Here is a 14986-nt window from a genome sequence, read left to right on the forward strand (position 1 = left end):
GGGCGCCCTGCTTCCTGTGGGGCCAAGTAAGGATGTTGCCAAAAGGACAGAGGGTAAGAAAGGATGAGCATGAAAGAGGCATCCTGATACTCACTAGTTCATGGTGCCATAGCCCTTGGCTTTCGTAAACCCCACGGAGATGGCGACCACCAAAGCAGGAAGCCCTAAGGCAACCAAACAGAAGAAAATCAGTCATTTTGAATCATGAGCAAGCCTCCCACCACTCGCCCCCTCCAATTCTGCCCCGGGTTATTACAACCTCCTTTGCCCTGGTATAAGAAACCAGCAGAGACCAAACCCAGGGCATCCAGAGGCAGCAGTGTGACACATAACACACACACACACACACACACACACACACACACACACACACACACACACACACGTGCATATGCATAGAGCTGTTTTCACAGAATCACAGAAGATGAGGGACCTCAGGAGGTCACATCTAGTCCAAACCTCTGCTCCAAGCAGGACCAGCCCCAACTACATCATCCCAGCCAAGGCTTTGTCTAGCCTTTAAACATCTCCAAGAATGGAGAGTCCATCACCTCTCTGGGTAACCTGTCCCAGTGCTTTATTATCCTCCTAGTAAGAAAGTTTTCCCTAATATCCAAACCTCAACTTCCCTTATTGCAGCTGGAGCCCATTGCTCCTTGTTTTCCCACCTGAGACCAGCCCAGCTCCATCCTTTTTTGTAGCCCCCCCGCAGGGAGGTGAAGGCTGCTATTCAATCCCCCTCTGTCTTCTCTTCTCCAAACTAAATCAGCCCAGTTCCCCCAGCCTCTCCTCACCAGTCCTGTCCCCTAGCTCCCAAACCATTTTCATTGCCCTCTGCTGGACTCTCTCTAATGTGTCCACATCCTTTCTGTAGTGGGAGGCCCACAGCTGGACACAGGACTCCAGATGTGGGTCTCACCAGTGCTGAAAAGTTTGGGTTTTTTCACAGGGACCAGAGCTAATAGTTGATGGGTCACAGAGTAGGAAGGCACTTTGCTCCCATCACCTGCAAGTTTATTCTTCATCTGCTAACACAGTGCTCGAGAGTGATGGTGAGCTAGACACAGTAGAGACTGCTATCACCAGTACGAACCAGCGACCTAGTGGTGATATTATGGTCTGTCTGGCCCCAGCACTGCTTTCCCTTTTCCTTGCAAAAACACCTGAGTGTCTGATAGTAACATCTGCCTGGGCAGCTGGAAAGGGCTCCATGTGCTTTTTTACGACCTTGTTCCTTGTGACAGCATGGAGTAAGCCATCTCACTGCTAAAGACAGGCAAATCCCATTAGGTATTAGTGGGATCGCTAGCCGGCGAGGATTAGCTCCTCACTGACAAAGCCCTAAAGCTTGTGTTCACGTCAGGTGTTAGAAATAGCTTTATGGTTTTGCTGCCAAAGGGTCACTGTGTCCACCAGCACTCCTCATGGCTAAGCACAGTCGTGGTAGGAACTTCAGGCCGGACCAACCACTTGTAGACTCATTGCAAGCCAACATATCCCATTTGTCTGGAACATTTTGCCTTTCTATCTAATGCACGAAGCAGCTGGGAACAGCTCACAGGTCCAGGTCCCGACCTCTCCAAACAGATCGGGTCAGAGCATGCGAGTCCCGATACTCTTCTTCCTTTTTTCCTGCCACTCCTGCCCAGGTTCCTCTTCAAATGTCTTTGCACCCCTTCCAGGCTACATCACTGCCAAAGGTGCACCCCACGTGCCCTTCCTCAGGCTTGCGGAAAAGTAAAGATGGTAAAAGCCCCCATAGGTAGAAAAATAAAACTTCACTTTACACAGAGGAAGCTGAAGATGAATGTCTGGGTCCATGAGAGCTTCTTATTTTTTTACCTATGGGGATTTGTACCATCTTTAATTTTCCCTAAGCCTGAGGAAGGGTGCATGAGCCCAAAATCTTGCAAAGAAAGAACCTTTTTTTTTTTTGGCAATTTCTTAGTTGGTCTAATAAAAGGTATCATCTCTGAACCAAGAGTTTTAGAGTTTTGCATTTCTTTTTGTCTCAGTCCAACACAGCTACCAAATACACATGATTTCACATGCTTTTCTATGTGTCCGTGTAGCCCCTGACAGATGTTCACTTTCAGATGTGATGGGATCTAATCCTGGATGCCAACAAAGGACGCGTGATTTTGGGGTCAGGGATTAGATCCTAATCACATCGTTCTTGCTGGTGCAGGGGGAGCCCAGCAAGATGAGGCCAGTCAGATGGTTGTTAATTAGCAACAAGAATCAAACTGGTCCCTGGCTCCAGCTGACCATCAACTCAGTGCACAGGAAGCCCAACATTGGCATCAGGCTCCCACGTACGGGGAGCTATAAAACCACGTGTGCCACGCAGCTGGGCAACACACACGGTTTTGACAGGTCCTGGCCACATGTTCAATGTAAAATGTGATACAAACAAGCCACAAAGTTATTCCACATTATACGGGGATTATATTCCATTATATGTGGAATAAATTTGGGGCTCATTTACTACATTATCATGCCTTACATTTAGTTGCACGTGTGGCCGGGTTACTGTTTATGGCACGATTAACTTGTTAATTATGTCTTCAATGCAATGTGTGTAGGGGCCTATGGCTATAGCACGCTCCACACACAATGTACATCTTAAAGGTCACTTTTGCCGTTCATTTTTGGTTCTGATTGAAGAAGAGCATCAAGCAGCATTTTACCCAGAGAACCTGTGCTGTGCATCCGAGGAGGGTGCACTAAAGTCTTCCAGAGAAGCAAAAATCCTTCCTTTAAATGAAAGAGCTAGTCCAGGCCTCACTGCAGGGGGGGCAGTGGTATTAATGGATGTACATGAAGGCGTTCGGAGGGATGCTTAGATAATGTCGCAGCTGTTATTAACAGCGGGCTGCTGCTTGTGACCTGGATGCTGCCGGCAGCTGCTGATCCCCTCTGCAATGCTCTAATCCTCCTCGCTCTGTGCTGAGGGTCCGTCTCTTGCTCTTACACCCGCTACGGCAACCTCCACTTACCCTTGCTGCCCGTCCTGTCATCACTGACAACGGAGCGGGGCAAATTCACCGCAGAGCCCTTGCACCCAGGACCGGTGACGCGCACTATGCAGGCAGAAGAGGGGGCATACCAGGATGAGCCACGTGCCACCAATCCTCCCTGCAATTGCAGGATGGATTAGACCTTCATGGGCCAAATCTGAGCCAGGAGGCTGCCAATCCCTGTTGTACAATATCATGGACCAGTCTCCTCTCCCACTGAGGCACAGCTTTCATTTTGGCTTGCTGTTTGCACTAATGCATCCCAGGAAGGAATTTAGCCTGAAATGTCCCACTTCTCATCTCAACACCTTGACATTGGCTGCTCCCATTCAGCCGCAGGGCATATTGTCATCACAAATTCACCCCTCAGAGGTCCCAAATGCTAAGGTGTCCCCAGAGCCAAGGTGGACAGTCAGGGTAACTTGCTGCAAAGAGGGCTCAGGAGTGCAGAGCATCTGCCCGACAAGGGGCTGGAGCAAGGTTGCATCTAGATGTGTTGGTATAAATCACATGGAGGCCTGTCATAGGCATCAGATATGTCCAACCTGCAATCACGGTAGTTATCTTTGGGTAAATCCAATATCTTTTATTAGACCAGCTCAAATACTTGGAAAAAAATTCTTCTTAGCGAGCTTCCGGGCACAAACACCCTTCGTCGGGCTTTGGTAGTGAAATGGGAAACTTATACAGTTCAGCCACGCAGAGCCCTTTCTCTCTTTTTCTTTCTCTGTCTATACATATACATACATACATACATACATACATACATACATACATATATATATACATATATATATATATATATATATATATATAGACACACACACTTGCACACATACATACATATACACACATATATACACACACATATATACATACATGCATACATACATATATATACACATGCATACATATATACACATACATACATACATATATATATATATATACAAACACACACACTTGCATACATACATACATATACATACATATATACACATACATACATACATGAATACATACATATATATATACACATACATACATACATATATATATACACACACACTTTCATACATACATACATATACATACATATATATACACACATACATACATGCATACATACATATATATACACATGCATACATATATACACATATATACACGTACATACATACATACATACATATACACACACACACACACACACACAAACACTCACTTTTGGCCAAACTTTTAGCTTGTTTGCTCTCCCCCCTGCTCCCCAGCTTAGGCTAATTTGGAAGTTGTGCTGCATGTGTTCCCTGCTACAAAATGCATTGTTTAATGAGCTAATTACCCTGGGAGGGGAAGGATTAGCTACAATAGCTGCAAACATCTGCACCAGCCTAATAGTTTATCTGCCTGTGGAAACCCCTACCACCATGGGGACAGTTTCAGAGCTTGAGTCAGGCTGGGTTTCATAAGGAGACAGAGGGATAGATAGGATGTGAAGACAACACTGCTCAATCTCCCTATCAAGTCCACTTAGCAGAAACCTCTCCATCTGCCCCCTCTTCCCCACTTGTGTAAGCAGAAAAGTAGGCATGAAGATCCCAAAAGGAGAGCTCTCCCCTCCAGCCAGCTCCCACCCGTGGTCGATCCCCAGACCCTGAATCCTCACCCCATCCGAGACACAAGAAGCGCTTGCGGATGATGCGGTTGCGCAGCCGGCCCGTCACGGCCATGTAGGATTGCCAGGCCTCCGTCAGCACCCAACAGAAAGAGGAGAGGAAGAAGAAGTGGAGGAAGGCAGCCACCAGCGTGCATATCACCTGGAGATGAGAAGAAAAGGGAACGGATGAGAAGAGCAGCAGACGGAGACAGCAATGCAGACAGCAGCACTTTCCACACTGCGTCCCTGGAGGAGAGACCGCAGGACCCCAGGAATGAAAAGCCACCAGGGATACACCAGACCGAAATGACGTGTCATCTGAATCGGCAAAGCACTGGAGCACGCCCTCAACTTGGGAGCATCCCATCACATACGTGGAGGCACGTGCTCCAATGTGGTTAAAAATCCTGCTGAAGCGGGGCTAGGTAAAACCCTTGTCTTATCCAAGTCAGAGGGAGCTTTGCTCTTGGTTGCATTGGGATCGGGACGGTTACTATTTATTTTCCAAAAGGGCCCAGCCGATGGTCTTCAGGTAGAGGACAGATCAGCTATTAAGCTGGCATGGAAGTTAACCTCAGCTAAAATGATCATAAAGCCCATGCTACTGGCAACAAAATCATGAAGAAGGTCATTTGGTTCATGGCCCTGACAGCGCAAGATCACTCCTTGTGCACTGAAAGCATTTCGACCTGGGTGAAATGATGGCTGCTAAGGGCTACTAATTGCTATCTCCAAGCAGATGGGAGGCGGAAACAAAGGAGGAGAGGGATGGGACAAGACAAGAGGGAGTTGCTGAGGTGTAATGGGGTGGCCTTAAGAACAAGTCATTTTGGAGAGACGGTGAAGAGAAATTTCATATTAATGAAAGCTACCCCACCACCCAGCCAGCCCCACGGGAAATGGAAGAAGCATGAGACACAGAAATGAGACCAAGAAAGCATCCTCAAATGTGCCGTACAGAACAACCCTGCCCGGCACGGAGACGGATTGAATAACCGAAAAAGCACTTCCCCGGCTCTCGGCTCCTGAGGCCCAAAATCATCTCTTGTTGTAAACAGAGGCAGCTCCACTAACCCTGGCAGAGCTCCGCCTGATTTGCACCACCTGACAATTGGCCCCCAGGGATTCAATATAGTGGAGAATGAGATGAAGAATACAAATTCTAGCGTCTCCCGGGGAGACGCGGTGCTAGAAACTAGATTAAAAAAAATGGCTCTGGATAAGGAAATGGCTTATGGCATTCAGGGGAGACAGGAGGGGTTGCAAATTAGTGCTAAGATTATTTTCCCTTTTACAATAACTGCAAGAACAGAGCTGAAGAAAAAAAATCAGATTAGTATTTCGTGGGATTGAACCTTCCTCCTCTTTTATCCGCCGCTGGCTTTTACATGCGGGACGAACGCCAGGGTCTGTGCACCGTTTAGTAGCCTCTGACCCGATGTAAGCCAAAATCAGAGGCTCCATGGTGGGAAGAAGGATGATGGTGAGCTCTTTGGGGCAGCGGCCATCTCTTTGCATTGCATTTCCAAAGCACACAGACCCAGAAAGCCCTGGTCCGTGACTGACACGGTTCTTTGGGTAAACACAATATTTTTTATTAGAATAACTAAATAGTCAGTCTATTAAACTAGGCTGGTCTAATAAACGATATCGCATTTACCCAGAGACCCCTGTCTGCCCATGTCCTTAAACCAACACGGCTACAACCAGCACCTTGGTCCATGACTGGCGCGCGCCGAGGTGCTATTGTACTAGAAATAAAAAGAAAAAAAATAAAATAAAGCTGTTTGAAGCTTAAAATGCAGTTTTGATTCCCTTTTCCACAAAAAAAAAAAAAAAAAAAAAGTTTTGGGTTTTTGTTTTTTTTTTTAACGTGACATTGTTTTTCAGAAATGTAAAACTCTCAAACTCTTGGTTCAGAGTTTGCACATTTTTTTTTTTGTCTCAGACCAACACGGCTACTACATACATCCCTGCATCATTTTTCAGCCAGCTTACAAATCTGGAAGAATTCCCCCATAGAAGATCAAATTGCAGTGAACCATTTTAATGAAAAAAATGGTGGTTTCTGTAAGAAACGCCCTAGGCTTTTTTAGCTGGCTTCATACATTACCCATGTTGTGGTTCTTTTTTGCCACCCACACCTGACAGTCTGCATAAAAGAAAGAAAGGCTTTGGCTTTCTGATTTTCCATCGTATCGGAGCTATACATTGCATTTTCTTAGGCATTTTATGTTTATCCAAGACTAATACATCCCATTTGGGGCTGGGCTAATAAAGAGGTGAGCAGATAGGATTTCAGGCTTGGGAACAGGGGAACGTGGGTTCTTAATTACCACTGAGTATGACATCCTATTTTATTCATGAACCAATTTATTCCCACACACTCCTACAGCCATGTCAACTCAACCTGCCATGGAAAGACCATGGCTAGGGCTGGAAAAGTGATGATAATTCCCTATGGACAGCTCAGTCTTTAGCATCTCTGCTGTGACAACCAAAGAAGTGTCAAGTAGTATTGACTGCTGAGAAATAAATGACTTCCTGAACCTAGCTTGCTACAATGACTTTTGACATCAAGGACTCCTCAGATGATGAGTGCTCACTTCTGTCTCTCAAGTGGACTGGATTTGAAGCAGCCACGGAGAGGAGAAAGACTACCAGACAAGCCAAATGACCATTTACCATGCTACTGTATTAAGCCAACCAGGTACATTAGACTTTTTTTTAAGGACGAGAAACTTTCTTTCTTCTTAAGAAGAGGACACCTTTTGCTTTTCACCTATAATGGTGCCTCCAAGATACAGGTAGATTGTGCAGGATTCGTTCCCGGCATACAACATGGCAAGACGATGAAGCCATTTAGCCTCTCGTCAACATTATCATCCTCCAAGAGCTTTGAGGGTCACACTTGGATTCTGGCGTTGGAAGTTGCCGGCGTGTAAATGAAGGAAGAATACAGTCCACTGCCATGAATTATTGCCGACGAACCTCTCCAGGGGCAAACCAGCAGTTGCAAACGATCGCTGATTTTTTTTCCAGCTGTTCCACCATCAATAATTCAACTTGTATAAATTCCTAATTGACACTCAGCAGAGCCCCGGCCTCTCCTCCACGTAGCTGCTCTCTCTGTGTTCCCTGCTGGACACTGTTTACTAGATGGCTGAGAGGAAATCCAAGAATAATCTTTCTATTTATGGTTTTTCATGCATATTGATGTGCAGAGAGAGCTAATCTGCCGCGTGCAATCATGGTCAGGAGCGCCGAGGTCTCGCTACAGGCTCTGATGATGGGCATCCGGACAGTGAGAAAAAGCATTTAAGGGCACATTAGGTTTGATGAGGGGTGGGAGGAAGTCACGAGACACAGGAATAGGTCCACCCCAGCGCTCAATGGGCAATAGGAGGTCATTGAGTAACAGAGTTGCCGCAGCCGTGGTTCAATCTCTCCCCAAGTTCCTTCCCAGGCACTGTCGTTCAAAGCCGTGGTGCACACAGTTCCTCCCTCCCTTGGCTTCAGCTTAACGTTAGCAAAAAATACTCCCTCCTACACCCAGCTCCTGCTATCGAATAGACAAGACACAGTGCAGAAAGAAGGCATGGCCTTGCAGAGCTTGCTGCCACAGTGCACGGGAGCCAGAACGGCTTGCTGAATTCCTCCTGCAGCAATTGCAACCTAAGCAGCTGCAAAACTTCTCCCACGCAATGCTCGCAAGATAGCCTAGCTCAGACCTCTTTTGAAACCCTCCAGGCTTCGGTTCAATTGTGGGGGGCTTCTTTACAGAAAGAGATGACTTTGGCCCAGCGGTTAGGACGTCAGCACTGCATTCAGGAGCCATGACTACGTGGCTTTGCTCCTGAATCCAGATCACCATTGACAAGACCAGTCCTGCCCACCCAGCGGTGCTCGTGCACAACTGAGACCGATGAAGAGGCAGAGGAGGTGGACTGGCAGAGGACTGAAGTCCCCTGCTTCTGCTGGGCAGTGCCAAGAAGGAACAAAATCTTGCCTGCACACAGGAGGCGACAGCGAGGAGACCTCAGGTCGCGTCCTCACCTTGTGATGTTAGCAAGTCACTCTCCGTGCCTCTGCCTTTGCAGTGGAGGCAATGGGTCTAATCATACCCCCCAGTCCTGCAGAGCAGGTGGTGTGAGGCTTGGTTTATGAATGCTTGCCTGGTGCTTGAGGATCACAGCATGAACCCCACCAGAGAAGTGCAAAATCTTCACAGGGATCAATCAGAAAGCAACACCTCCTAATGTGTAGCTCTTAAGCAAGCCCCCAGATGTGGAAGCTGTTCTTCTGGTTGACTGCCTGCCTTAGGGGACCACACCAAACTCAGGGGTCTATGACAGGACCCTGGAGAAACCAAAACATCACATGCAAAGAGTCTGTCCTAGCAGAGACATGTCTGAGGTGCTTTTCTGCATGACAATCTCTGCCCGCGCATCGGCGTGAGATCCACGGAGGCCATCTCATTTTTTGATTGTACTACGCTGCCCTGGCCACCATACAGCCCAGAGGGTGACAGATGGACTACGAGGGTGATGTTTTCAAGGTGACAGGGAAGTGTTGGAGGTTGCACAACAAGGACAAGGACTTTTGCCATGCCAGGATTAGACGCCTGATGTATCTATACATTGGGAGCATCTACATATGCCTCTTCTAAGTGGGCTTAGCCTAAAATCGCCATTTTTAAGGTGCATTAAGGGCACATGTCTACACGTGCACGCCCTTAATGCACCTTAAAAATGGTGATTTAAGGCCATGTGAGCCTAAATTTGATGCCTGCATAAAGCAGGTATGAAATTTAGGCGCAAATAGCTAAGTCGCGTTAGTGCAGGTATACACGTGCTAATGCGCATTAATGTGATGTGCATCAATGGATACACACTTAATGCATATTAGTGCGTCTGCATGTGAGTTAATGCAACTTAGCTATTTGCACGTAATTTAATGCACCTTAATGAGCATTAGCGCGTCCACGTGTAGGCACACACCTAAATTGCCTTAATGAGCTTTAAGCAAAAGCATGTTAAGTTTAGACATTCATAAATACATGTGCAATCATGCCCATACTGCAGGGAATATCCCAGCATTCCTCTAGATCTGTGGTTCTCAGTCTCATTAGACTCAAGATACACCTGGAAAAGTGCCAGCTCTTACCTTGCACACATTTTTTACTACAGAAAAATAATAGAGCAATTTCTTCTGTTGCAAAGAACTCAGGAAGACAGTAGCAGATCAGCATGTTTTTGATGTTATGCCCTTGTTCACCCATGGGGGAAAAAAAAAACCCTCACTGATGAATAAGGAGACTATGTTGAACAAGAGCTGTGTGTTCATTGAGGCTGTGCAATTTTTTTTGCAAAAGTTTAACAGTTTTTCAATAATATTTAGCTGAACGGAAACCAAGAGGCATTACTTCTTGACTCCTAGAATGGCTTTACAAAAATCTTCAGCGTTTTTTCTCCTCCTCCAAATCATACTTTTTCCCCCTAGTTGTGGGAGATAAAATAGTTAAAATCTTACAACCTACTGCATCCCCCTCACTGTGCCAGGCCTCGGCTCACGCCGGGCAGATAGTCCAGAATATCACGCAGGGTTTAAACAAGGCCCTGGGGATGCTCACAAATTATCAAAGAGGGAGTGAGAGCGAATATTGATATCTGCCACTGAGCTGCATCTTTAACACGCTGCTAATTAACAAAGGGAGGCTCAATGGATCAGCAAGAGAATAAACTCAGCTCCTACCTTATTCCGGGTCTGGGTTTGCCCGATCAGAATGAGCGCGTTGGAGGAAATGATGGACAGGCAGAAGTTAATGAGGATGACGGAGCGCTCGGAGCGGATGTACCTGCAAAGAGAAAAGCCACCGTATCATTGCTGCTATTCCAGTGGTCCCGAAAGGACCCTGCCAGATCCCAGCCCTGCTGCTTGCTTGGCGCTGTATATACCCACTGCAAAAGACTGTCTCCACACATTGGGTCACAAGAATAAATGAAAGGGTCGTGGGCAAACTTTAAAGATGAAAAACATGGGAAACTGTGGCTTTTCCCTTGCAGGTTGCTTGAGACCCAGGGTGCGAATTAAGGGGGTACTTGGGGGGCTGAGCTCCCCCATAAGCGACAAGACTGCCCCCACCCCGTAAGATATGAAAGTCATAACTTGGGGTGGGGTCTCTGATCAGATTGCCCCTTCACTTAGGTGGTCTTGTTAATCAATGAACCGGTTTAATTGTTTTTTGGCAGAGTCAAAGTGTCATTTGAGCGCCCAACACACACACCCTGCCGGGGGGCACTGGGTCAGGAGTGAGGGGCACTGGGTCAGGGCTGGCCATCAATGTTTGCAAATGGGTCCTGATGCAAAAAAGGTTGAGTGCCACTGCACCAGCTGAGACAGGGGTAGATGTGTTCAGGATTATAGAGTCGACAAACTAGCGCTTCCTCCATGAGGCCGAAGCTGGATGCTGGAGGGCAAAGTGCAGACCCTCGGTCGTACAGCACCCCGCTCCGTGAGCAGGAGCATTTCTCTTGACCCTACTGAGCGATCGGCGCGTGCCCCAAAGCACAACGATGGAGAGCCCTTGAAATGTTTATGCCAGCACAGATGCTGTTCTTGTTCCTATGAACCTCAAACCCTTTTCTGGAAATTGCTAAGCACTAAAAGTCTTCCCTGGCTCCAGCGACGTGAAAGGGGACTTGAAAAGCAGCTTGAAACAACAACCCAAACGTGTTAAGATTTCCAAACCCTCGGGCCGGCAGGCTCTGAAAACAGATTTCCAATGAATGCATTATCTTAACAAAGTGCTTCCAGATCAACTTTCCTCCCCTCCCTTTCCTTCACCCAAACAGACACCCCTGGAAAAAAAAAAAAAAAACATTGTGGTTTGCTATTCAAAGATTGCTGATATGTCCCTCTCTGGGGCTCATAAGGGATTAACACTGGAAAAATCTGGCATAATCACAGTGCCAGGTTTCTGGACATGAAGGCACCCGAGGTAGAAAGCTATTGGTTTGCAGACCTTGCAAGACCAACCGTGTCTAAGAGGCGGTATACAGCTCTGCAGTGTCCGGCTATGGAGCTGCATGCATGGCAATTCATTCAAAACCCTCATTGGTTTGGAGAGCTTATTTAATGCCTCTTTATTTACTTAGTGATGACGTTGAAGTGGGGAAAAATAGTGCAAGAAGCAAAGAAGCATGATGCAGGAAGGAGCTTTGTGCCAAACCCAACATGCAAGGGCACACACGAGGCGCTTGGCTCTCTCATGCAGTCCCAGCCAGCACGGGTGGGTGTTTGCCTGAGGAAGGGCATGGGGGAGTATCCTCTCCATTCAGTTTTGGCTGCAATGGCTTGAGCAGTCGAAATGGAGACATTGGGTTGCTCATATAGCAATGTCCTCCTCTTGGCCTAGCGGGCTGATCCCAAAGGAAGGGCATTTGGATCCAGCCTTTCGGGGCTCCACTCCTAGACCGGTTGCCAACCAAGGCTGGAAAGCACAGCCCGCCCTGCCATGGCATCCACCTTTGGGTGACATTTCCTGCACCAAGGATAAGGACTAGTACACCCATCTAGATTGCTCCTTCGCCTGAAGCCATTGGCACCATAGAGATTGCTAGGCTCTTGCCCACTGCCCAGCTTTCAGAGTTGGCAGCTGCATGTAGTACCATCTACTGTCATAATGGTAGCGGACCTGACCGTGTCTGACCTGACACAAAAGAGCACAGGGGGAGAAGGGGATACTAGGCAGACAGGAATGACCTGTCTCTTGCTCCAGGGTTTGCTCCCCTGCAGCGCTGACTCCCGGCGCTGCCGACTAAAACGCGTAACTTCACCCCCCGTTACTCATTCAGGCTTCGGGTGCCACGCTTTGCAAGCAAAGCAGCAGTCAGGGCTCTCACCAGGGTCTCTCGGCCCCTATCCTCCCACCCTCTTTTTGCTTGCCTTGCAGTTTTGCTTCCAGAGATATCGCAGCTCTGCAAACTCTAATGGAAAGGCAGAGGATTGCTGCGGATGCATCCCAGTAGGAGTTAGCCCAAATCCGCCCTGAGGATGAGGTCTTAGGACCCAGGCAGATCTGCAGTCACAGTCTGATTTAACCCAGGGGTAAATTACTACAGTTCAGATGCTCATAGGGCAGGATAGGAGCAGGCAGATGGAACAGCTGTATTGGATCCAGCTGCACTGGATCCCCCCCAAACACACCCCCCCCCCTGCAGTGTAACCTCCGAAAACAAGCCCCTGAGCTGTACCCAAAGTGTAACCCCTGCTTACCAGTTAGCAGAAAACTTAGGCTAGAAGCTCCTTTGAAAACACAGAAATGCAGCTAGCTTGCCAAAAAATTGCCCTCAGGCTCCTTTCAAAACCAAGACCCCGACATCTATGAAAGTCACCCATTGAGACCCCCATCTCGGGCTTGCCCCCCAGCTCAGTGTGGCACCCCATCTCAGTCAGCGGGTGAAGAAAAGACACAAATATACTGCAAATTGCCACTGCAAGATCCAGGCACAGCCTCAGATTTGGCTGGACATGAATACCCCACCTTGTAGGCACTTTGACTGCCTCTTCTGATTTGGGGACCCGGGGACATCTATCAATGTCCTTTGGATCCTTGTGCAAGGGAGAAGGGGTCTGCAGTCTCCAGCCCTGCCTTTGTGCACCCCCCAATACATCGGTCCTGTCTCTCCCAATTTGTTCCCTTTCCAAATGAGAGTCCCCCTAGTTCTTATCCCCCACCCGTCAAAAGAACGACCTCTTGTGTGCAGCTAATACCTCCTTTTCTACAGCACGGAGATGCTCCAACCCAAGATATCACCACTGACATCTTCAGTATTCAGCTCCCCACAGCTATTTACTCACAGAAATCAGGGGTCAGCTCCTGCCAATGCAGGGTGCTGGAACAAAGGTCTTCCCTAGTTTGGGCTAGGAAGGAGGTTGCTGGCAAAGGAAGGCATGTGAGTCAGGACCTAAGCAGTCCCTGGTCCCTCTTCTTGGTCCCAAATCCATCCACCAACTCCTAGACCAATGGTCTCTAGTCTTCACAGGCCAATGGACAGCAGTACAAAGCAAGGATTGCCCTGCAGGCAGCCCTCCAACATGTTGCTTGTAGGTCAAAGGTTGGGGCCAATGCCCTAAAAGCTCCTTTGAACATTCAAATCTGGCTGGCCTTCAAGATAGAAGAGTTTGCCCAATGCTTTGCACATTAAACATTGTCTGAAAAGTCACAACATTTTCACAATTCAGCTTTAAACGTTGCGGTGTCAAGGCTGGGATGGGTCTTTGGAGATGAAGGAGACTCAGCTAACTCCCGGGACAGAAAGGCATGTGAATAGGAAGAAGACTGGGGATGAACTAAGGGTCAGAGGGACAAGGTGGAAATATCCACCACCATGTGACAGCAGGAGGCATCGAGACCCAGGAGTGAGGTTGCCAGTTGCCTGTGCTCCACCCTTTGGGACCAAGGGCCAAGGCTGGCAGAAGGCCAAAGCCACCCTAAACCTAACAAAGCCTAGCCACGACACACAGGGCTAGCAGGTCAAGTTGAGTGGAAGCTGCAAGGTCATCGCCCAAGCAGACACCAGAAGTAAACGGGAGCAAACACAAAGCAATCCCAGAGCAGCAGCATGCACGGTCACGGTGCTGCAACACCTTCTGCACAAACCTCCTTTCTCCAGCTCAGCTGATTCCCCCGGGCCTTGGTGCCCTACACCTGTTTCCTCTCCCCTCTCCAGGGGCTTGGGGACCGTGCTGGGGAACCCAGGATTAATTTCCAGATTCCTCAGGTTGGGGAGATGGAAAAACCATGTGGAGGAAGGCTCGGGGTCTGGGCAAAGGGCATACACTGAGAGAGTAACATATGCTCCTATATCGATGAGTGGGATGTATGGAGTTATGCATAATTTCATAGTTTCAGTTTCACAGTAGCTAGGGTCAGGAGGGACCTGGACAGGTCATCTCGCCTGACCCCCTGCCACAGGCAGGAATGGATGCTGGGTTCACAAGACCCCAGACAGGCGATACTCCAACCTCCTCTTGAATTTGCCCAAGGTAGGGGCAAGGACCACTTCCCTGGGAAGTTGGTTCCAGATTTTGGCCACCCTAACTGTAAAATATTGCCTTCTGGTCTCCAACCTAAACCTATTCTCCATCAGCTTATGACCATTGTACCTCGTCACCCCAGGTGGTGCTGGGGAGAAAAGGGCTCTGCCTATTTGCTGTTGATCCCCCTTGATGAGCTTGTAGGCAGCCACCAGGTCCCCCTTCAGCCTCCTCTTGCTGATGCTGAACAGGTTCAGGTCCCTCAGTC

At 48.1% G+C, this 14986-nt stretch overlaps 1 protein-coding gene across 3 annotated transcripts in view; it reads right to left on the minus strand.

Moving 5' to 3' along the window:
• Window positions 1-14986, minus strand: part of ADGRB1 (adhesion G protein-coupled receptor B1) — a 321100-nt gene that overhangs the window by 53599 nt on the left and 252515 nt on the right. For all 3 annotated transcript variants that reach the window (XM_059723698.1, XM_059723697.1, XM_019481825.2), the window contains 3 exons: window positions 10432-10534; window positions 4687-4837; window positions 95-164 (listed from right to left, as the gene is read on the minus strand). In XM_059723698.1, the coding sequence (XP_059579681.1) occupies window positions 95-164; window positions 4687-4837; window positions 10432-10534 (324 nt within the window). The remainder of the gene's footprint in view (window positions 1-94; window positions 165-4686; window positions 4838-10431; window positions 10535-14986) is intronic.

Source organism: Alligator mississippiensis, chromosome 3 (assembly GCF_030867095.1).
Source record: "Alligator mississippiensis isolate rAllMis1 chromosome 3, rAllMis1, whole genome shotgun sequence".
Lineage (NCBI taxonomy): Eukaryota > Metazoa > Chordata > Crocodylia > Alligatoridae > Alligator > Alligator mississippiensis.